General features: G+C 42.3%; 1 protein-coding gene across 4 annotated transcripts in view; it reads left to right on the top strand.

Moving 5' to 3' along the window:
• The window catches only part of cep112 (centrosomal protein 112), a 220338-nt gene that overhangs the window by 127030 nt on the left and 69622 nt on the right, over positions 1 to 23686 (top strand). For all 4 annotated transcript variants that reach the window (XM_048610810.1, XM_048610811.1, XM_048610808.1 and 1 more), the window contains one exon: positions 824 to 910. In XM_048610810.1, coding sequence (XP_048466767.1) covers positions 824 to 910 — 87 coding nt within the window. The remainder of the gene's footprint in view (positions 1 to 823; positions 911 to 23686) is intronic.

The following is a 23686-nucleotide window of genomic DNA, read 5'->3' as shown; positions in this document are numbered from 1 at the left end:
GTATTGACTTGATTAAACCTGTCACCCTTGGTTACTGACCCATCTTCCAGAGCTTGGAAGTTTCTCCTATCTGCTCCATCTTACTCAACACAGCCACCTTTGCTGTGAAATGAACAATCCTGACTTCTATGGTCTTAACTCAACATCTGAAGTGTTCTGCCTCAGGTGTTATCCCAATAATTCTTCCCTGCGCCCAGGCCTGAACACCTGACCTAAAGGGTGATTTTTGTTTTCTTTTGTCTGACCACCATATGGCGCTTCATTGTAGAGGTCAGGAATTGTGAATAGGCACTTTTATTCTCCCACTCAGGAATGCACAATGTCATGGTAGTTAGTGAATAGGTTAGTAATGTTTATACTGCCTATAAAATACAGATCCTTTACATTTCTACTGCCCTACCACAGGTACAAAATCCTGCATTTAAAATTTACCTTAAGTACAATGGAGGCTATCCTAATATGTTGCCTTCAAGAATTGAAGAGAAGTGCATTGACTGGCAATAACTGAAAAACAAAAAGCAAATTATAAAATGATCACAAATTATGAAATAATTTATGGCTTAAACATCGAAGAAATTCATCATGAGAAGCATGAAAAATTATTTGTTCCTTTTTGAATAAATTCTGTGAATTAAACAAAATGTTGTCAAAATTTAGTATTAAAGTATCATTCTAACATCTGGAATATAATTTTTCATGAGTACATTTTGCATGGAAAATGATAGTATGCATTAAATTCCATGGCTTGATTAGACATTCTCTTTAATTTAAAGTAGGAATCAGGTTCAGTAACACTCTTTGTTTAATTGTTTTTAATCAAAAGGTACAGATGAAGACAAAGATGCTGGAAGCAAAATTCCATGAGGAGAAGCTCAAACTGCAGCAGAAGCATGACGTTGATGTTCAAAAGGTAAATTGAGAAGTTATAATAATACTTTCTCTTGCTGTAGTGTATTACTTTTGTAAGGACACAATATTTTGGCATTGCACTAATAATAAAATGGAGGAAGAAAAGAAAGTCGGGAGTTCAATTAGCCTTGGATGGAATATTTTCTCACTTTCACTAAGCTAACATAGGTGGAGGCCTGAATTCTCGGCCTGGTGAAATTACATAAAAGCCAAAATGAATTGTAAGTTTTATGACTGTTGTTGAGATCAGTGTTTGAGTATAATGCACTCTCATGGTTGTGAGATTATCGAAAGACAACATATTTTGGGCCCCTGAATCTGTGCCTGAATCTCAAGGAGCTCCTTCTGCTTGTTTCCTGTGAGTGGGGTTACAATGGCAATCTCTCCTGTTAGTGGTTTGAGTTAATATCTTTCTTCCGTCTAAGTTACGTGTGCATGGCTGCGCAGCGCTTAGGAAATTGCCCACATTCTGACCATGTGACTGCTAAAAAGAATTTAAAGGTTTTGCACAATAAGATGAACAGCTATCACAAAAAATAAAATTGTAATGGGTACACTGGTCCGCATCACCTGGCTTTCCTCTGAAAGGCCAAAAAAAACCTTTGCAATTGGTTTATTTGGTGCATGGTTTTCTCCAAGGAATGTTGCGACCACTTGGCTTTCCTGAGAGAGAATAGAACAGAAATTTCTTATCATGTGTTACCTTTACATGAGTTACCTTTACAATACAGTGAAAAGTTTTGCAAGTCGCCATTAATGGCAGAAGTCATACATAACAATAAAAAAGTAAGATTAAGATAAAGTTCGTCATGGTTCAGTTAATGGCATTTGGGCTCAAGAAAACCGATTAAGGAACGATGGAATACACTGAAGATGCAACCAGGAGGAGACCACCATTCTGGTATGAGAATGTTGCTGGGACAACACTGTTATGCTGGACTGGAAGCCTCTGCCGAAGGACCAAGTCCGCCATGTCAGGCCATTGGAAGCCACCTCATCACTGGGCTGGGAGAAGCCTCCTGTTCCCCATCCGATGCCCCTCAGACATTGCCACTGATCCAATGTCCATTCCTTTGTGGATGCTTTCACTCCTTCAGACACCCAGGCCTAGCTGTGGACTGGTCTGGGGGAGTCAGCCCAAGACCTGCTCCTTGTTCAACGGGAAAACCTGGGCTGAGGTGCAGAGGAGAACAAAGCTTAATGTCAGAGTGTTGGCATCATGTTCAGAAGAATTACCACTTGCATGTCAAAAACTGTAGCTGTCTTTCCTACTTTATATTACTGGTGCCTATCCAAAGGTATAGTGGACAGTGAAGAAGGTTATCTAAGATTACAAAGAGATCTTAATCAATTGGGTCAATGAATTGAGGAGTGGCAAGTGGAGTTTAATTTGGATAAATGTGAGGTATTGCATATTGTTAAAACAAACAAGGACTTAATCAATTAATGTTAGAGCCCTGGGTAGTGTTGTGGAACAGAGAGACCTAGGAGTTCAGGTGCTAATTCTTTGAAATTTGCATCACAGGTGGATAGGCTTGTTAAGAAGGCTTGAAGCATGCTTTCCTTCATTTGCTCAGACCTTTGAGTATATGAGTTGTGGCGTCATGTTGAGGTTGTGCAAGACATTGGTAAGGCCTCTTCTGGAGTACTGTGTGCAGTTCTGGTCGCGTTTCTATAGGAAAGATATTATTAAATTGGAGAGGGTTCAGAAAAGATTTCCCAGGATGTTGCTGGGAATGGAGGGTTTGAGCTATAGAAACATAGAAGATCGGAGCAAGAGGAGGCTATTTGGCCCTTTGAGCCTGCTCCGCTGTTCTTCACAATCATGGCTGATCGTCCAACTCAGTAGTCTAATCCTGCTTTTTCCCCGTTACCTTTGATCCTATTCATTCCAAGTGCTATATCTAGTCACCTCTTGAATACATTCAGTGTTTTGGCATCAACTACATCCTGTGGTAATGAATTCCATAGGCTCACCACTCTCAGGGTGAAGAAATGCCTCCTCATCTCCGTCTTAAATCATTTACCCTGAATCCCCATACTGTGACCTCTGGTTCTGGATGCATCCCCCATCGGGAACATCTTCCCTGCAGCTACCCGATCCAGTCCTGTTAGAATTTTATAAGTCTCTGAGATTCCCCCTCGTTGATCTGAACTCTAGCGGAAACAATCCCAACCTAGTCAATCTTTCCTCATACATCAGACCGCCATCCCTGGAATCAGCCTGGTAGACTTTTGCTGCACTCCCTTGAGACTAAGAGCATTCTTCCTCAGAAAAGAATACCATCATTGCACACAATATTCCAGGTGTGGTCTCACCAAGGCCCTGTACAACTGCAACAACACATCCCTGCTTCTGTACTCAAAACCCCTCACGTTGAAGGCCAGTATACCATTTGCCTTCTTTATCGCCTGCTGCACCTGCATGATTACCTTCAGCAACTGGTGCAAAAGAACATCCAGATCACACTGCACACTCCCATCTCCCAATTTAAAGCCATTCAGGTAGTAATCTGCCTCCTTATTTTTGCTTCCGAAACGAATAACTTCACATTTATCCAAAGTATCCTGCATCCGCCTTTGATTTGCCCACACACCCAACCTGTTGAAATCATGCTGAAGGATGTTTGCATCCTCGTCACAGTTCACCCTCCCACCCAACTTGGTATCATCTGAAAACTTGGAGATGTTACATTTTGTTCCCTCATCCAAATCATTAATATATATTGTGAATAGCTGGGGTCCCAGCATCGAGCCCTGTGACACTCTAGTAGTTACTGCCTGCCAATTTGAAAAGGACCCAATAATTCCTACTCTTTGTTTCCTCTCTGCGAACCAGTTTCCCTATCCATCTATCAAAAGCTTTCTGTATCGACTGGCTCCCCCTTGTCAACTCTAGTTACATCTTCATAGAATTCCAACAGATTTGTCAAGCATGATTTCCCCTTCATAAATCCATGTTGACTCTGTCTCATCCTGCCACTGCTTTCTAAATGCTCTGCTATAAAATCCTTGACAATGGATTCGAGAATTTTCCCCACTACTGTTGTTAGGCTCACTGCTCTATAATTCTCCATTTTCTCTCTTCCTCCCTTCTTGAATATTGAAGTGACATTAGCTGACCTCCAATCTGCAGGGACTGTTCCAGAGTCTATAGAATCCTAGAAGATGAACACCAATGCATCCACTATTTCTAGAGCTACTTCCTTAAGTACTCTGGGATGGAGATTATCAGGCTCTGGGGATTTATTGGCCTTCAATCCCAACAATTTTCCCAGCACCATTTCTCTGCTAATATTTATCTCCCTCAGTTCTTTCCTGTCACTAAATCTTGCATCCTCCAACAGTTCTGGTATGTGATTTGTGTCCTCTTTTGTGAAGACAGAACCAAAGTATGTATTCAGTTCCTCAGGCATTTCTTTGTCCCCTATTATACATTTTCCTTTTTCTGTCTGTAGGGAACCTACATTTGTCTTTATCAATCTCTTTCTCTTCACGTACATATAGAAACTCTTAGTATCAGTCTTTGTTCCCTGCAAGTTATTTCGTACTCTATTTTCCCCTTCTTAATCAATGCCTTGATCCTTCTTTGCTGAATTCTAAACTACTCCCAATCCTCAGATTTATTAGTTTTCTTGGCCAATCTATATGCCTGTTCCTTGGGTCAGATACTATCTCTTATTTCCTTTGTAAGCCATGGATTGGCCGTCTTATCCATTTTGCTTTTGCGACATACAGGAATAAACAGTTGTTGCAGTTCCCCAATGCGTTCCTTGAATGTTTGCCATTGCCTATCCACACTCATCCCTTTAAGTAACTCTCCCCAGTCTATCAAGGCCAACTCACACCTATTATCCTCAAAGTTTCCTTTATTAAGGTTCAGCACCCTCGTCTCCGAATCAGCAACCTCACTGTCCGTCTTGATTAAAAAAAAATTCTATCACGTTGTGGTCGCTCTTCCCCAAGGGGTCTTGCACAGCTAGATTGGCAATGAGTCCCTTCTCATTACACAGCACCCAGTCTAAGATGGCCTGCTCTCTAGTTGGTTCCTTCACATATTGGTCAAGAAAACCATCCCATATACACTCCAGGAATTCTTCCTCTATGGCATTGTGGCTAATTTGATTTACCCAATCTATTTGCAGATTAAAATCACCTAGGATCACTGATATTCCTTTATCACATGCATCTCTAATTTCCTGTTTATTGCTATTCTTGACATCACTGCTGCAGTTTGGGGGTCTATATATGACACCTACTAATGTTGTCTTGCTGCTTGGTATTTCTTAACTCTACGCATGCAAACTCTTCATTGTCAGAGCTAATATCCTTTGTCACTATTGTGTTAATTTCCTCTTTAACCAGCAATGCCGCTGTGCCACCTTTTCCTTTTGTGCCTGTTCTTCCTAAATGCTGAATACTCTGGGACATTCAGTTCCCATCCCTGGTCACTGTGCCGCATGTCTCCATAATTCCAATTATATCGTACCCATTTACATCTATCTGCGCAATTAATTCATCCACGTTACTGCAGATGCTCCACGCATTAAGGCACAAAGCCTTTAAGCTTGTCCTTTTAACAGTGTTTGTCGTCTCTGTATTTTTCTCAATAGCCCTATTTGAATCTTGTCCTTGGTTTCTCAGCTTATCAATTTGTTTTATTCCCTTTTCTAGCTTTTGTTTTTGTCCTTGCTGCAGCTTTCTCTGACTGTTTACATTGAGGCTTTACAAGGAGAGGCTAGATGGGCTGGAACTTTTTTTCACTGCAGGGTTTGAGGTTGAGGGCTGACCTTATTGAGGTTTATAAAATCCCGAGGGGCGTAGATAAGGCGAATAGCAAAGGTCTTTCCCTAGAGTGGGGAAGCTCAAAACTAGGGAGCATACTTTTAAGGTGAGAGGAGAAAGTTTTAAAAAGGAGCTGGGGGCAGCTTTTTTTACACAGTGTGGTTCATATGTGAATTGAACTGCCAGAGGAAGTGGTGAATGCATTTACAGTTACAACAGTTAAAAGACAGTTGGATGAGTACAAGAATAAGAAAAGTTTAGAAGGATATCGGCCAGATGCTGGCAGGTGGAGTGGTTTAGTTTGGGAACATGGTCGGCATGGACTAGTTGGATCAAACGGTCTGTTTCCATGTTGTATGACTCTATGGCTGCCACTTCCTACCTTTTATCACTTGTGTCAGATATAATGGCTACAAATTCTCTTAAATTGTTCAACAGTTGCTGCAGAATTGCTAATGGCTGTTCTAGCCTTTGCACAACTAACTCCTTTCTTAAGCTTAAAATCCCTCCTTACAGCTTAAACTGTCATCTTAAATGTATGCCAGGTGAGGGACTGTAACACAACATAATACATGAAATTTGAACAAAGAATTTCAAGACGATTTTTTTTCTGGGAAGAGTTACATTTTAGTATTGCTTTGTGATTTAGTTAAGTGAAAGAAGAAAATATTTTCAAGAGCCATGTGACTGAATGTTAGGCTGCACTGTAGTAACCCTCCTCGTGTTGAAATCCTATTGAATGCAAATATATGCAAACAAATAGAAATCAAGTTAGGCTACCAATAATTGCTACCTCACAGGGCTGTTATTATGTATGCTTACGTCCGGGTAAGCTTTTACAGCGCCTTTTCGGGTAAGGTTTCAACCACTGACAGGTCAGATTTACACAAGTTACATTGATTTGTTGTTGCAGTCTTCATTCAAATTAACATGGAGGATGGAGTGAGCTGAGATTAGTTGGGATAAGATTGTACTTGAAGAAAGAAAGATGATATTGTACAGGGTGGGCCACATTCCTTAAATGTGGGGACTTGTGGCACATCAGTACTGTCGTTACCTTTGGGTCTGAAGGCCTGGATAAACGGGAGGTTATGGTGTAGTGTTATTGCCACTGCATTAGTAATCCAGAGTTTCCAGAAGCATGGGTTCAAATCCCACCAAGGCGGATGGTGAAATTTAAGGGGTCATCTTGTGGCACGGTAGTAATGTCCATATCTCTGAATTGGGAGTCCCAGGTTCGAGGTCCACCTCCTCCAGAGGTGTGTATTAACCTCTCTAAACAGGTCAATTCGAAAAAAAATAGGTTCAAGGCCTACTTGCTCTGGAAGTGTTTCATAACATATCTGATTATATTGACTAAAATCATTTTAAAAATATATTTCTACCAGCCATCACAACTTGCTTTGAAGTGGTTTTAATTTCTCCCTTTTCTGAATAAGTAACTAGTAGCTGGAGATCATGGAGTAGTCTGCTGGCCTTGTCATTTAACCTCAATGACGAATATGAGATGAAGCCTATCAGAAAGCAATTGAAATAATACTGAGTTGGAAATGTTTTGGTGAATTATTTTGGTGCTTCATAAGATCAAAAGTTGAGACTGGAGCAGAAAAGAACTCAGTGAATTTGATTTTTATTCAGATTGATATCTAATACCCTATTCTAATATGCAACAAACAATACTATTTAGATCAGAGATGCCACGAATAAACTGTTTGTTTCTTAAAAAAATTTGTTGCAGCATCCAGCTTTTAAAAAGTCTTCTGTGTTGTGTGATTGGCAAGGTGAACATATGTTGTTCATTTCTTGTTGTCCTTGAGAAGGCCCTGGTAAGCAGCTGATTCATTGTGGTTTGAAAGTGAATTTCCAGAATTCTGATCCAGTGACAATGAGAAACATTGTTTCAAATTGGGATGTTGAGGTGCTTGAACGTAATGTTGCCCCTATGCAACATCGCCTTTCTAGATGACAGAGGTTGCAACTTTGAAAGATGCCATTGAAAGAGAATTGCTAGTCGGTGCAGTGTACTGTGCAAATGGTACATGCTGCTGTCTCTGTGGGTTGGTGGTGGCACAAGTGAGCGTTTAAGGTGGTGGATGATGTGCCAATCACATAGCCTGCTTAGCCTGGAGGCTACCGAGGTTCTTGAGTTTTGGTGGAGCTGTATTGGTGGACAGGATCTGGGAAGTCAAGTGATGGTTACTTGGCACAGAATTTTCAAACTCTGACTTACTATTATAACTGCAATGTATATATGTATCTAGTCTGGTTACATTTCTAGTTGATGGCAATCTCAGCATCTTGGTGATAGTGAAGTCCGTGATGGTAATACCATTGAATGGCAAAGTGGATGGATTGCATCTTGTTGGAGGTGGTCTTTCCCAGGAACTGTGACATGCTTCTTATCGCCCTAAACCTAAATGAGGACCTTTTCAGTATTTGCACAATGATATTGAGCACCTTTCACTAAACATCTGTCCTTCAGATGCCATGCTGAAGATTGTTGGCTTCAGGCACCAACTTAAGAAACCTCTGCAACCATGTTTTGGGGCAGTGATAATTGGCCTCCAACAACCACAACCATCTTTCTTGTACTCAGTATGACTCCAAACACTGGAGCATTTTCCCTGATTCCCGTTGATTTCAATTTTGCCATGTCTCTTTGATACTGCATTTGATCAAGTTCTGTCTTGGTGTTAAGAGCAGTCAATCTGACTTCACCTTTGGATTTCAACTCTCTTGATGACGTTTATCCCAAGGCATAAATGATGCCAGTAGCCAAATGGTTCTAGTGAAAGCCAAATTGAATATCAGCAGGTTATTCCAGTATAACCTCAGTTTAATAGCTGTGTCAATGACAATTTTTATCACCATGCTGATGATCAAGAGTAAGCTGATATGGCAGTAAATGGTTGGATTGGATATGTCCTGCTTTTTGTGCGCAGGACATATTTGAGCAATTTTCCATATTGCCTGGTAGATGGCAGTGTTGTAACTGTTCACTGAGTTCTGCTGATAGGTCAGTTTTTAGTCTGAGGTGTAGCTATTGTAGGCCATTTCACTGGGTTTCTGAACCATCTCCAATAGATACATATACACTAGAACTCTGAATTTCTAATGCTTGCTGGTTGTGGGGGACAGGGGTTGGGTCAGGGACTGTGTGACAGTCTCTTCCCCAGATGTAGGGAAATTTGTACTCTGACCATCTGTAGTGATAAGTTTCTGAATGAAATAGACAGAATTGAAGCTGCCTGCTCATTTTCCTAATGGGTAACAATGCATAAAATAAGAAAATTCTTATTAAGGAAAGATCATGAAGGACAGAAAATGTTACTGTTTACTACAGTCACCATTTGTATGTGTTACAATGGATCTTTCTCCTTTTGACTTAAAACTGATATTGATTAATTTCACACGCTATATGTTCTATTGTATCGAGTAGCTTGAGGTATTTTCATTAGATCAGATATGGTTACAAGATGATTCAATAAAGGTTTTTACAATTATGTAGAAATGGAGCATTGAACAAAGTTTAGAAATTAGGACCAGGAGAAGGCCATTCGACCCTTTGAGTCTGCTTCACCATTCAGAATGACCATGGCTAATCCTTTATCACTGTGCCATTTTCCTGCTTTCTCTTCATATCCCTTGATGCCTTTAATATCCTACAAATTTAATCAATCTCTTTCTTGAATATACTCAGTTACCTGGCCTCCACAGCATTCTGTGGTTGTGAATTCCACGGGTTGACCGTCCTCTGAGTGAAGAAGTCTTTCCTCATCTCAGTCCTAAATGGTCTACATTGCTCCCTTGGACTGTGACCTATGGTTCTAGACTTCCCAGTCAGGGAAAACATTCTCCCAGCATCTAGCCTGTTAAAATTTTATATGTTTCAAACAGATCCCTTCTCATTCTTCTCAACTCATATGAATGCAGGTCCAATTGAACTAATTTCTCCTCATACAATAGTCCTGCCATCCCCAGTATCAGCCTAGCAGACCTTCGCTGCACTTGCTCTGTCAGGTTGAGAGGCCAAGACTGCACACAATACTCTAGATGTGGTGTCACCAAGGCCCTATACAACTGCAGTAACACATCCATACTTTTGAATTTAAATCATCCTGCAATGAAGGCCAGTGTACATTTTGCCTTCCTAATTGTTTACTATATCTACATGTTTACTTTCATTGACTGACATACTTGGACACTCAGATCCCTTCATACGTCCACTCTTCCCAATATATCGCCATTTAAATAATACTCTTCCTTTCTGTTTATCACACCAACGTGTGTAACATGGATAAATGTGAAGTTATATTTGATAGGAACAGACTGCTGCTTGTTGCGGATTCAGAATGAGGGATCCTGGTTGGAGGTGAAATGTAAGAAATTTAAGATTGAGAAGGAGAATCTTTTCAGAGTTATGTGATAATATGATGAAAAACCAAAGTTAATGATTGAAACAATGACCATTTCAACTTTGAGAACAGGTTAGAGAGTTAGCTGAAAGCAGTAAAACTAAGACTGTGTGGAAAACAGGCACATGAAAACAAAGTGGAAAAATGTGATTGGAACAACCTCATTTGGAGGATAAGCAACAACATGGATGACTATGTCACATGCCTGCTTCCATGTGATAATTTCAATGCAATTCTAGGTATATAAGCATGAAAATAGTACAAAAATTTTGGACAGATAAAGCAGTCAAGATTTTCAACACAAGTATGATTATCAGCAGATATTTTGTGACTTATATGCTATATATATGTGTATATATTTTTATAAATGATAGTAACTCAAAGTCTGAGACTTACAGTAGCAGCTATCTGATTTTACATTAGTTGTAAATTCAGTTTCTGATTCCTGCAGTTCATGAAATGCTGGACTTTTACAACTAGCTGTTAGTGTCAATTTTTTTAGTACCTATGCATAACTGTTATAATCAGGACCTTGTTCTGCACATGACTGTTGTATGTGGGTTACTGGATCTTTCATATTTTGTTCTGTAACCTTGAAGCCTGTTGAGACTGAAGAGCAATCTTGCACTCCTTTATGTGGTTAGTCATGTTTTCTGCAAAAGAAAAGTCATTGTCATATTCATTAACCAATCAGACTCCAGAAGCTTGCAGGATGCAATTATTTATTGGTCTCAAAACATCATTTGTCACAAGTAACATTTGATGTTGAATGAAATTAGCCATATCTTTACAATTTTACTATGCTCTGGTTGTAACACAACAGGGTGAAAATTGTCTAATAAGCTTTGCTTTTCTCCAAGTTTGTTTCCGCTTTCCTCAACATTAAAATTCATGTTCTCAATAGTTGGTGGTATGGAGCATCCCTAAGCTGATTTGGTGTTACTGCTTAATTAATTTTTAGGATCTATTTTGGCTATTTCCTTGTTTCTCCATTATTAGTTTTTATTCCAGAATTAAATAGATCTTTTCTAAATTGTGAATTAAATTTATCTTCAAGCCATATTTGTACTGCAGTGAACTTTATTGTATGAGTGTAGCAGTGGGTAAAGATCTTTCAGGTACCCAACCACTTTGTCATTTTCTGTCATGTAAGTCATTTTTTGATCTCTTTCCAAAGCTAAAATTAAGTTGGGCAATAGAGAAATTGCCTCACCTATAACCATAACAGGTCCCGTATGTAAAGATAGCCAAGCATGTGGTAAGGCTGGCGTATATAGCTGGTTATGCATCTAACAATGCTGGCAAATATATTGGCCATGCACCTGGTAAGACTGGCTTGTACAGGTAGCAGTGCACCTGGTAAGACTGGCATTATGAACAAATTATCCATTGAAGCAGAAAATGTTGAAATAAGCCAGGTTTTGAAAAGGAAAATAAGAACTAATGCCGCTTTCAAACAGATACAGGCTATTTTGGCTTAATTCAAACATTTCTTACTAAATTTTGATACTGTAAATACTAAGTAGTTAAAGTAACGACTTTCTGTAAAACCACATTAAAACATCACATCATTCTGCCTAGCACTAATGGCTGTGATAAATTGGCCCAATTTTAAAGAGTCTGGGAAAGAGTGATAAGGATGCAAAATGCTAAATAAAATTGATGGAATATTGAATGGATAATTTTGCCTTCATGAAAACAAAATATGAAACAGGGTCTTCATCTGAATCTGGCTGATGCATCTTTTTAATTCATGAAAACAAGGTTCCAAAAGAGTTGACAGAACGATTTAGTTTTGAGGCAGCCTGTTTGGGTGTCACACTTAACAGATGCCATGACTGATTATTTCTTATAGTTGTGGAATGCAGGCCTGTTACTGTCAGGATTCCTTCAATCACTGTAACAGCAGACAGGAAGTCTCTTCATTAAAAGCAGATTCCCATCTTTACATCAAAGAGCTCAATGTTGGGTACTAATATTTACTCAGATGCATTTTGGTGCATAATAATTTAGTTTGCATGTATCTACTGTGATGATGACTGCTATGTGTAGCCTGCTGAGAATCCGTACAAAGCAAGGCAAGACTGACTCTTAACTCACTAAGCTTCGAACAGGTTGTAATTTGTTGATCAGCTTTTTTTTTGGCTTTGTATTACTTGTAACAGCATAAATCTTTTTGGACAGATGAATCTGATGAAAGGTCTTTTTCTATTTTGTTGATATAGAGCGCAGGTGAAATACATTTGATGCTCCCTGCGTAGTTCAGCAGTTTCAAGGCCTAAATGGGGATAGATGAATGACTTCCATTATTTTCTGTAACAGTTGTTGGGAATTACCCAGTCATAGTCTATATATCTTTATGAACTGGGAAAATCTAATTTGTTAGTTTTTTTTAACTTAAGAATGTTTCATTTGTAATATTGTAGTAAAATTTTCGGAGAAAGAGTATGGAAGGATGTACTTGTTTCATAGATTTCATAGAAACCATACAGTATGGAAACAGACCATTTGGCCCATCAAGTCCACGTCAACCCTCTGAAGACCATCCCTCCCAGACCCATCCCTTACCCTATCCCTGCATTTCCCACCCTAGACCCTCCCCTTACCCTATCCCTGCACTTCCCACCCTAGACACTATGGGCAATTTAGCATGGCCAGTCCACCTGACCTGCTCATCTTTGGACTGTTGGAGGAAACTGGAGTACCCAGAGGAATCCCACACAGACACTGGGAGAATGTGCAATCTCCACACATACTGTCACCCGAGGCTGGAATCGAATCCAGGTCCCTGGTGCTATGAGGCAGCAGTGCTAACCACTGAGCCACAGTGCCGCCCGTGTTTTTAAAAAAAAAATTTCATTCACTCATGGGACGTGGACATTGCTGGCTGGCCAGCACCTTATTGCCTGTCCCTAGTTGCCCTTGAAGACATGGTGGTGAGCTGCCACCTTGAACTACGGTCAACATGTACACTGTAGATTGACCCACAATGCCCTTAGGCAGGCAATTCCAGGATTTTGACCTAGGGACAGTGAAGGAATGGCAATATAGTTCCAAGTTCAGGATGGTAAGTGGCTTGGAGGGGAACTTGCAGCTGGTGGTGTTTGCATATATCTGGAGGAGGCTGAGTTGGATTATCTACTTGGCACTTCTGGCTGAAGATTGCTGCAAATGCTTCAGGCTTGCCTTTCATACTAGTGTGTTAGGCTCTTCCATTAATGAGCTTGGGGAAAATTGTGGAGCTGCCTTGTCCAATGAGTTGTTTAATTCCATTCACAACTGGAAGTGGCAACACTATAGAGCTTGGATCTGATCCACTAGTTGTGGGATTGCTTAGCTCTGACTATCACTTGTTGCTTATGCTATTTGGCACGCTGTTTGGTGGCTTCACCGGATTGACACCTCATCTTCAGTTATGCCTGGTGCTGCTCCTGGCATGCCCTCCTGCAATCTCCATTAAACCAGAGTTGATCCCCTGGCTTGATGGTAATGGTTGAGTGGGGAATATGCCAGGCCATGAGGTTGCAGATTGTGCTAAAGTACAAGCCTGCTGCAGTTGATGGCCCACAGTGTCTCATGGATGCCCATTCTTGAGTGGCTAGATCTGTTCGAAGTCTGTTCCATTTAGCATGGTGGTAGTGCCACACAGCACAATGGACTGTATTGTCAATGTGAAGGCAGGAATTCATCTCCACAACGACTGAATGGTTGTCTGTCATGGCCAGATGCATCTGCAGCCAGCAGATTGCTAAGAATGAGGTCAAGAATGTTTTTCCCTCTTATGTTTTCCCTCACCACCTGTTGCAGACCCAGTCGAGCAGCTATATCCTTTGGCACCCAACCAGTTCGATCAGCAGTGTTACTGCTGATCCACTGTTGGTGATGGTTATTGAAATCCCCCACCTACAATAAATTTTGTGCCCTTGCCATCCTCAGTGTTTTCTCCAAGTGTTGTTCAACATGGATTCATGATTCATGATTCATGAGCTGAGGGAGCTCCTGCTGGTAATCATGGTAATCAGCAGGAGGTTTCCATGCCCATGTTTAACCTGAAGCCGTGAGACATCGTGAGGTCCGAACCAATGGTAAGGACTCAGAGGGCAGCTCCCTCCCAACTATACCACTGTGCCTCCACTTCTGGTGGCTCTACCCTGCCGGTGGGACAGGACATATCCAGGGATTTTGATGGTGGTGTTTGGGACATAGTCATACGAATGGAATCAGACCTGACGGACAACGTCAGACTGTTGCTTGACTAGTGTGTGAAACAGGTCTCCCCATTTTGGCACTAGCCCCCAGATGTTAGTAAGGATGACTATGCAGGGTCGACAGGGCTGTTTCTACTATTCTCTATTCCAGTGCTTAAGTCAATGTCAGGGTGTCTGTCTGGTTTCATTCTTTATTGAGACTTTTTAGTGATTGGTGCAACTGTATAGCTTGCTTGGCCATTTCAGAGGGCAGTTAAGTGTCGACCATATTGCCAGTCTGGAGTCACATGTAGGCCAGACCAGATGAGGGTGGCAGCTTTTCTTTCCTGAAAGACATGAGTGAATCAAGTGGGTTTTGCTGATAATTGACAATGGTTACGTGGTCTTCTGTATATTCTTAATTCCACAATTTTTATTGAATTCAAATTCCACCATTGTGGCGGGATTCAAACCTCGGACCCAGAACATCAGCTGAGTTTCTGGATTAATAATCCAGCAATAATACCACTAGGCCATCACCTCCCAATCTCCTATTTTCTACAGGTATAATTTTCACCAAAGGATACATTTTTACAGATCTGATCAGCTCTGCTCCTGAATCCAACCTTCATGGTCCAGCTGCATTACTCCTTCTCTTGAACCCAAAACTGGCCACGTGACCTTTTACGTTGCACTACAGGTCATATTGTTTGAAGTTTAAATGCTTCATACAAATAGTTGACCTTTTTCAATGTGCTTTGCTTCATTTTAGCTGCTGCCTGATTCTGCACGACTTCAGAGCCTCTTCACATATTACATTACAAATATTCAAGAACATTGAGAATTATTGGGCGACAGAGTCAGAAGAATTTCAACAAAAATGGGTAACATTCCCTCAGTACTGCACCTACTGGAAAGCCTCCCCACTTGTGAAACTGAGCAACTCATACCATGCATGTGCTGGATGGTGCTTATTCCAGGTTATGTGAGTCCTTTTGCATCCTTTCAGAGGCTGAGCTGACGTCCTGGCAATATTTGGATGAACTAACATATGAATTAAGTGGAGCAGTAGATTACTTGGCCTCTCCTGTCTGCATTGCCATTCAATAAGGTTGAATGGATTGAATGATTGATTGGATTACTGCAGTTATCCACCTACCACCGAAGAACTTTCATTCTCCACCTGCTATCTACCTCAGCTTTAAAAATATTCAAAGACTTAACTTCTGCCACTTTTTCAGGAGGACAGTTCCAATGACTCTGAACCTTCTGAGAAAAAAACAAATTTACCTCCGCTTCATTTTAATTGGACAAAACCTTATTTTTAAACTGCGGTCCGTAGTTCAATCTCACGTGTGCACTGCCTCTGCCACAGCATCAACACCTCACTCTTGCCAACTGTGCGCCTCATCATGAGAGAGAGATAAAGTTGGAAATGGAAAGTGGGAAATCGCTAAACAAGTAATGAGGACAGAGAAGATCAGAATAAACAATAAACGAGTTGCTCAGTGATTCGTGTTATATGCTTCAATGCAATAAAGCTGGTGAATAAGGAAAATGAACTGAGGACAGCGGTGTGAAATAACTCCATGAAAGCTGGTATCCCACCACCAAGTCACCTTTTATTTACACAAGTATAGTACATGACACTGACCCAGCTGGTTCAGAGCAGTCCCTAGAGTGAGCATAGACCCTGACACTCCTGTTTATAACTGCCAGCCAGGACTCCCTGAATCGGACTGTTGATCAGATCCAATCAGGGAACTCAATCCCTTTCCCTCTAAATTCTGGGACACATTCTTTTCACTGTAGCTTCTCCTGGGGTGTTTTTGCTCCAAGTCCGGTTCTTCCGACTCTGCTTCACACACCGGCGGCATGTACTGGACCGTAGCCTGCCTATTGTGTCCGGAGCAACTTGGAAGAAATTCACCATCTTCCTCAGGTGGTAATGGTGTTGAGGCTGCAACATTTGCCATGCCCATCATGCCATCAGAGGTTTCTTCAACACTCGGCAGAGAGATTCTGAAGCTTTGCCGGCTGTTCTGAGGATATGGTTGTAGACTTGCTTGCCGAGCCGGTGTAGAACAAGTCTGCAAATCAACCAAGCTACAGATCTTCTGAAAAAGTTCTGAGGCTATGTTTTGCTCTTGCCTCATTTGCGGGATGCAGGTTTCATGTGGGTTATGTGCTTGTTCAGGACTGCCTCTCCTATCCAAACTTTGTACATCACGGGACATGAACACTCATTGACCATGTCTGTTAGCCATGGAGGGCCATTCCCATGGTTTCAACATTAAACTTTGTCACCTGAAGCAAGCTGTCTCACTCACTTAGAGGAGTCTTGTGTCCAGCATTGGCGTTCCTGATGCAGTTAGCCCCTCCCCCGACAAGATCTGGGAAGATCAGGTTGAATTTGGTGCAGAGTCTCCTCCTCATCAACAACTCCCCCGGAGCTATCCCCATAGTTGTGTGAGGGGTGGTCCAAAATCAAATAGAAACCGGGACAATTCGGTATGTAGTGAAGCTGCAAGTTGTTTCTTTAAGCCTGCCTTCAAAGTTTGGACTGCTCTTTCCTCCAGACCATTGGATGATGGATGGTACGAAACTGTTCTTCCATGCCAAATTTTGTTCAACCTTGGGAAATACTCGAATCCCTGCTGGTAAATGATGGTCTGTTATCTGTGACCAATGCCTCTGGGAGTCCATGTATTGCAAAAGACTCGCAACTTTTCAATCATTGCCCCCGTGTTTGACAAATGAACTCCTATGCGCATCCAACCATTTTGAATGGGCGTCCGCAATGTCTAAGAACGTTGAACCCATGAAAGGGCAGGCATAGTTGATTTGTAACGGCGTACAGGATTTACGAGGCCATTCCCACGAATGTGGGGGAGCTGCAGGCATTATCTTTTGTCCTTGTTGGCACTTTGGGCACTGCCCTACCAACATGGCTATCCAATCCTGGCCATGGACATAATTTCTCACCAACATCTTGTGTTGAGGTTGTATAAGATGTTGGTGAAGCCGCTTCTGGAGTACTGTCCACAGTTCATGTAGCCCTGTTACAGGAAGGATATCATTAAGCTGGAGGGGTTTCGGAAGAGATTTACTAGGATGTTGCCAGGAATGGAGGGTTTGAGTTAGAAGGAGAGGATGGATAGTCTGGGACATTTTTCACTGGAGAGTATGAGGTTGAGATGTGACCTTTTAGAGCTTTATTAAGTAATGAGTGGTATAGATAAGGTGAATAGCAGGTGCTTTTCTGTAGAGTGGTGGATTTCAAGACTAGGTGGCATATTTTTAAGGTGAGAGGAGAAAATTTTAAAAAAGACATGAGGGGCAATTTTTTTGCACGGTGGTGTGTGTGTGGAATGAACTTTCACAGAAAATAGTGGATGCGTACAGTTACAACATTTAAAAGATATTTTGGTATTTGCATGAGTAAGAAATATTTGGAAGGATATGAGCCAAGTACAGGCAGGTGGGACTAGTTTAGATTGGGATTATGGTCAGTGTGGACTGGTTGGGCGGAAGGGTCTGTTTCCATGCTGTATGACTCTATCTTCATTTTGGAAACGTCTGGATGGCCCTACTGGAGTTCACCCAGTATCTGGTAGCAACCTTTACTTGGGAGAATCACTCTTCCTCCCTATAACAATATGCTGTCCTCTATAGTGAATGATACAGACCAGTATCTCTAATGCTGGGGACCACTGGAGGAGGCTAGGACGGATCATCCGCTTGGCACTTCTGGCTGAAGATTGCTGCAAATGCTTCAGCCTTCTCTTTTTCACTGATGTGTAGGGCTCTTCCATCATTGAGTTGTTTAATTGTCCATCATTCACGATTGGAAATGGCAGGATTGCAGAGCTCAGATCTGATTTGTTGGTGTGGGATCACTTGTCACTTATGCTATTTGGCATGCAAGTAGTTTCTGTTTGGTAGCTACGCCAGGTTGACAGCTCATTTTTACATATGCCTGTTGCTGCTCTTGGCATGTCCTCTTGCACTGTCCATTCAACCAGGGTTGCTCCCTTGATTTGATGGTAATGGTTGAATGGGGGATATGCCAGATCATGAGGTTGCAATTCTGTTACTGTTGATGGCCCACAGTGCCTCATAAATGTCCGATCCTATATATTTTTTTCCCTTGTCGTTTCCCATACCACCTGTTGCAGACCCAGTCTAGCAGCTGTGTCCTTTGGACTGACTGCTCGATCAGTAGCCCTGCTTCTGAGCCACTCTTGGTGGCTTCAATGGACATTGAAATCCCCCACCAAGAGTACATTTTGTGCCCTTCCCACTCTCAGTGCTGCCCCCTTGTGTTGTTCAACATGGAGAAGCACTGATTCATGAGGCAAGGGAAGACACTTAGTGGTAATTGGCAGGAGGTTTCCATGCCCATGTTTAACCTGAAGCCATGAGACTTTATTGGGTCCAGAGTCAACATTGAGAACTCCCAGAAAAATTCTGGTATAGCTGTTTCCACTGTGCCACCACCTCTGGTTGGTCTGTCCTGCTGGTGGGACAGGACATATCCAGGGATGTTGACTGTGTGACTGGGGCATTGTCAGCTATGATTCTATTAGTATAACTATGTCAGACAATTGCTTGACTGGTCTGTGAGACAGGTGTCCTAATTTTGACGCTAGCCCCCAAATATTAGTAAGGAGGGCTTTACAGGGTCTACAGGGCTGTTTCTCCTGTCTTTTCCAGTGCTAGATTGATGCCAGGTGGTCTGTCTGATGTCATCTTTTGTTGAGATGTAGCATTTGATGCAACTGCATGGTTTGCTAGGCAATTTCAGAGGTCAGTTGAGATTCAACTATATTGCTGAGAGTCTGGAGTTATATGTAGGCCAGACCAGATGACTATGGCAGATATCCTTCGCTGAAGGACATTATGATGTCCCAGTAGTAGCGGTAAGTATTATGTCATTTCCAGTGATGGATTAATGTTCTGTGTTGTACCATTCAGTTATAGTAGATATTGCATGAAATATTTGTCACTTGCAGAATCCATTCCCCCAGATTAAACTTTGAAATGCAGCAAAAACTAAGACCAGTAGAAAAGAACAGAACTTTCCAATACATTATTAAAAATGTTTAGATAATAAGTAAATACATACAAAAGTGTTTTTGTGTTGTAATTTTATGGCAATAGTTTCTTTGAAATTGCCTATGTCTGCATTTGGAAATGAAATGAACTTGTCAGTATACAGCTGTCTGCAATGTTCCAAACTTGAATTTTTGGTTGATGTGGAGTGAGTTTCTGAAATCTTACTTGCCAACTTCATTACCACTTCATGTAAATACAGGCTTTTTTTTAAACCTTGGAGGAAATTCATTCACGCTCTAAATTTCGTCACTTCTATATTGACAAATGAAATGCTAATGCCTTGGAAGGCATAATGTTCTGTGCAACTGGAAACAACAAGAAAAATTAACTTACTAGATTTGGTAAGGCAGGATGTCAAGAAAGTGCAGTAAAAACCAGTGGCTAAGCTCAATAAATCTGTCAAGTTTACTTTGGAGTTATTGCTGTCTGATTTGCCTGCTGCTCAGGAGCCAACTGCTTTGGAGCCATGTACAAAGTGGTTTGTAATGTGGGATTCCAGCAACTCTTAATGAAACTGTCCGTGACCAGCTGCAATAGTCACACTGAAGGCCAGTTAATTACTCAGATGTACACGAGGTACAATGAGATATTAAAAACTCTTGTACCTTTAAAGTACACCTATGTTATTTTCTGCATAATATATATGCAAAAGTGGCAAACTTACCACAATATCTTTTCTTCCAAATATATGGATGGTGTAAATTAGATACAAAACTACTTTTTAGTGATTGATCAAAGGCAGAATATTTACTAAGGAAAAGCCAGCCAAATGCAAAGAACTTCTCCTCATTTAACTCCTGGCTGATGTTACTGCCTGCATTATTCCCTTTGGAAAAGAAAACATTTTGGAAGTGTACAAATTTGCAATTTCTGATGCCTTGGCGCACTTTGTCAGTCCAGTGGGAATGCCAGTGCTGAGTACCGATGCGCCTATAAAACATTTTGGCACTCGAGGCCACCAACATAGTTAAAGTGTTAAGTTCCACACAATATTAATGAAGATTTTTTTCTCCAGTGGCATGTGGCCTTAGTGGACAGGTGCCCTGAAAAGTTAGACCATGTGTTAAGTTTGTAATTCGCTGGGAATCAGGAATTATACACAAGGGAGGCACAGGTAAAACTCTGAAAGGAACAAGTTATTTGCTCATACTTTCCTGGCTCCATGCCTTGCAAATCACCTGACCAGCTCTCTTAAAGGGCTAACCTCCCAACTACATACATCACACCATGATCCCGTGAAAGTAAAACAACTACTGCATGCTGTCATAACAAGGTGTAGAGCTGGATGAACACAGCAGGCCAAACAGCATCAGAGGAGCAGGAGGGCTGACGTTTCGGGCCTAGACCCTTCTTCAGAAATGGGGGAGGGGAAGGGGGTTCTGAAATAAATAGGGAGAGAGGGGGAGGCGGATAGAAGATGGATAGAGGAGAAGATAGGTGGAGAAGAGACGGACAGGTCAAAGAGGCGGGGATGGAGCCAGTAAAGGTGAGTGTAGGTGGGGAGGTAGGGAGGGGATAGATCAGTCTGGAGAGGACGGACAGGTCAAGGGGGCGGGATGAGGTTAGTAGGTTGGTGGGGGGGGTGGTGCTTGAGGTGGGAGGAGGGGATAGGTGGGAAGAAGGACAGGTTAGGGAGGCGGGGACGAGCTGGGCTGGTTTTGGGATGCGGTAGGGGGAGGGGAGATTTTGAAGCTTGTGAAGTCCACATTGATACCATTGGGCTGCAGGTTCCCAAGCAGAATATGAATTGCTGCTCCTGCAACCTTTGGGTGGCATCGTTGTGGCACTGCAGGAGGCTCAGGATGGACGGAACGGGAGGGGGAGTTGAAATGGTTCGCAACTGGGAGGTGCGGTTGTTTATTGCGAACCAAGCGTAGGTGTTCTGCAAAGCGGTCCCCAAGCCTCCGCTTGGTTTCCCGGATGTAGAGGAGGCCACAACGGGAACAGCGGATGCAGTATACCACATTAGCAGATGTGCAGGTGAACATCTGCTTGATGTGGAAAGTCTTCTTGGGGCCTGGGATGGGGGTGAGGGGGGAGGTGTAGAGGCAGGTGTAGCACTTCCTGTGGTTGCAGGGAAAAGTGCCGGGTGAGGTGGGGCTGGAGGGGAGTGTGGAGCGGACATGGAGAGAGTGGTCCCTCCGGAAAGCAGATAAGGTTGGGGAGGGAAAAATATCTTTGGTGGTGGGGTCGGATTGCAGATGGCGGAAATATCGGAGGATGATGCGTTGGATCCGGAGGTTGGTGGGGTGGTACATGAGGATGAGGGGGATTCTGTTTTGGTTGTTATTGCGGGTAGGGGGTGTGAGGGATGAGTTGCGGGAAATGCGGGAGACACAGTGGAGGGCGTTCTCGACCACTGACGGGGGGGAAGTTGCAGTCCTTTAAAAACGAGGACATCTGAGATGTACGGGAGTGGAATGCCTCATCTCGGGAGCAGATACGGCGGAGGCGAAGGAATTGGGAATAGGGGATGGCATTTTTGCAGGAAGGTGGGTGGGAGGAGGTGTATTCTAGGTAGCTGTGGGAGTCGGTGGGCTTGAAATGGATATTGGTTTCTAGGTGGTTGCCGGAGATGGAGACAGAGGGGTCCAGGAAGGAGAGAGAGGTATTAGAGATGGTCCAGGTGAACTTAAGGTTGGGGTGGAAGGTGTTGGTGAAGTGGATGAACTGTTCGAGCTCCTTGTGGGAGCACGAGGCGGCGCCGATACAGTCATCAATGTAACGGAGGAAGAGGTGGGGTTTAGGGCTAGTGTAGGTACGGAAGAGGGATTGTTCCACGTAACCTACAAAGAGGCAGGCATAGCTTGGGCCCATGTGGGTACCCATGGCCACCCCCTTTGTCTGTAGGAAGTGGGATATGTTCTGAATGTAGACATTGTCACGGCTGGGGCCAAATTGGGAAGCCTGAATGTGGACTGTAGTCCACTGGGGATGATCTGGTTCCGTAGGCAGGTACTAAGAAAGATGGTGTGGCTGTAGTACCTGGTTTGCTTCAGGACGTGGTCGAGCACTTTCAAGCTCGAAGAGATTACGAGAGTTGCAGTGGGGAGAGAGATCCACTGAGGTTTTTCCGGAGGGAGGAGGGTAACTTCTTCAGGGTAGGCATCCTTAGAAGAGGCTTTGCAGTGGGGTTAAAATTGTTTCAAAGATAGTAGGAACTGCAGATGCTGGAGAATCTGAGATAACAAGGTGTAGAGCTGATGTCAGCCTTCCTGCTCCTCTGATGCTGCTTGGCCTGCTGTGTTTATCCAGCTCCCTGCTCCTCTGATGCTGCTTGGCCTGCTGTGTTTATCCAGCTCTACACCTTGTTATCTCAGATTCTCCAGCATCTGCAGTTCCTACTATCTCTGCATGCTGTCATACTGTGCAATCCCAAAATCATTTCTCAAACTTACCAAATGTGATCTTCAGAATATTACGCATGTTCACAGGTGTTAGCAAAAGCAGCTTATTGGAATTGATTTCAGAGACAAACTCATTAATGTGTTCTGTTTACAATGTAGCAAGAAGCTCGAAAGACATTTAAGTTAACCACTCAGATGTCTTTTAAATGTTTAAAACATTTACAAGGATGTTGCCGAGACTGGAGGGTTTGAGCTGAATAGGGAGAGGCTGAATAGACTGGGGCTTGTTTCCCCTGGAACATTGGAGACTGAAGGGTGGCCTTTTAAAGGTTTATAAAGTCATGAGGAGCATGGAAAGGGTGAATAGCCGAGGTCTTTTTCCTCAGGTATGGGAGTCCAAAACTAGAGGACATAGATGAGAGGGGAAAGATTTAAAGAGGGCCTGAGGGGTAACCTTTTCATGCAGAGGGTGGTGCGTGTATGGAGCAAACTGCCAGAGGAAGTGGTGGAGGCGGTTACAATTCAACATTTAAAAAGCATGTGGATAGGTACATGAATAGGAAACATTTAGAGGGGCAAATGGGTCTAGGTCAGATTGGGATGTCTGGTTGCTGCCGACCAGTTGGATTGAAGGGTCTGTTTCCATGCTGTAAGACTCTTATGTCTGAATAAGTTAATTAAAATAACTACAATATACTTAAATTTTGAGACAAAGCTACATTTACTACATACATGATTAATTGCAATCAACATTCTCTTGACAATCAAGTTGACTCTGTCACCTTGTAACATTTTTGCATTAACTGTATTTATCCACAATTGTCACTGAGCATTTAAACTGGATACTGGTGAAAAAAACATTAATGATCTTCCAGTAGCAAGCTTGTTTCAAGTGGGAAGAAAGTGTCAGATTGCAAATGAGCAT

Source organism: Rhincodon typus, chromosome 23, assembly GCF_021869965.1.
Source record: "Rhincodon typus isolate 14 chromosome 23, sRhiTyp1.1, whole genome shotgun sequence".
NCBI classification, from domain to species: Eukaryota; Metazoa; Chordata; class Chondrichthyes; order Orectolobiformes; family Rhincodontidae; genus Rhincodon; species Rhincodon typus.
Note: the sequence above shows the minus strand (reverse complement) of the source record. Positions and strands in the feature narration are given on the sequence as shown.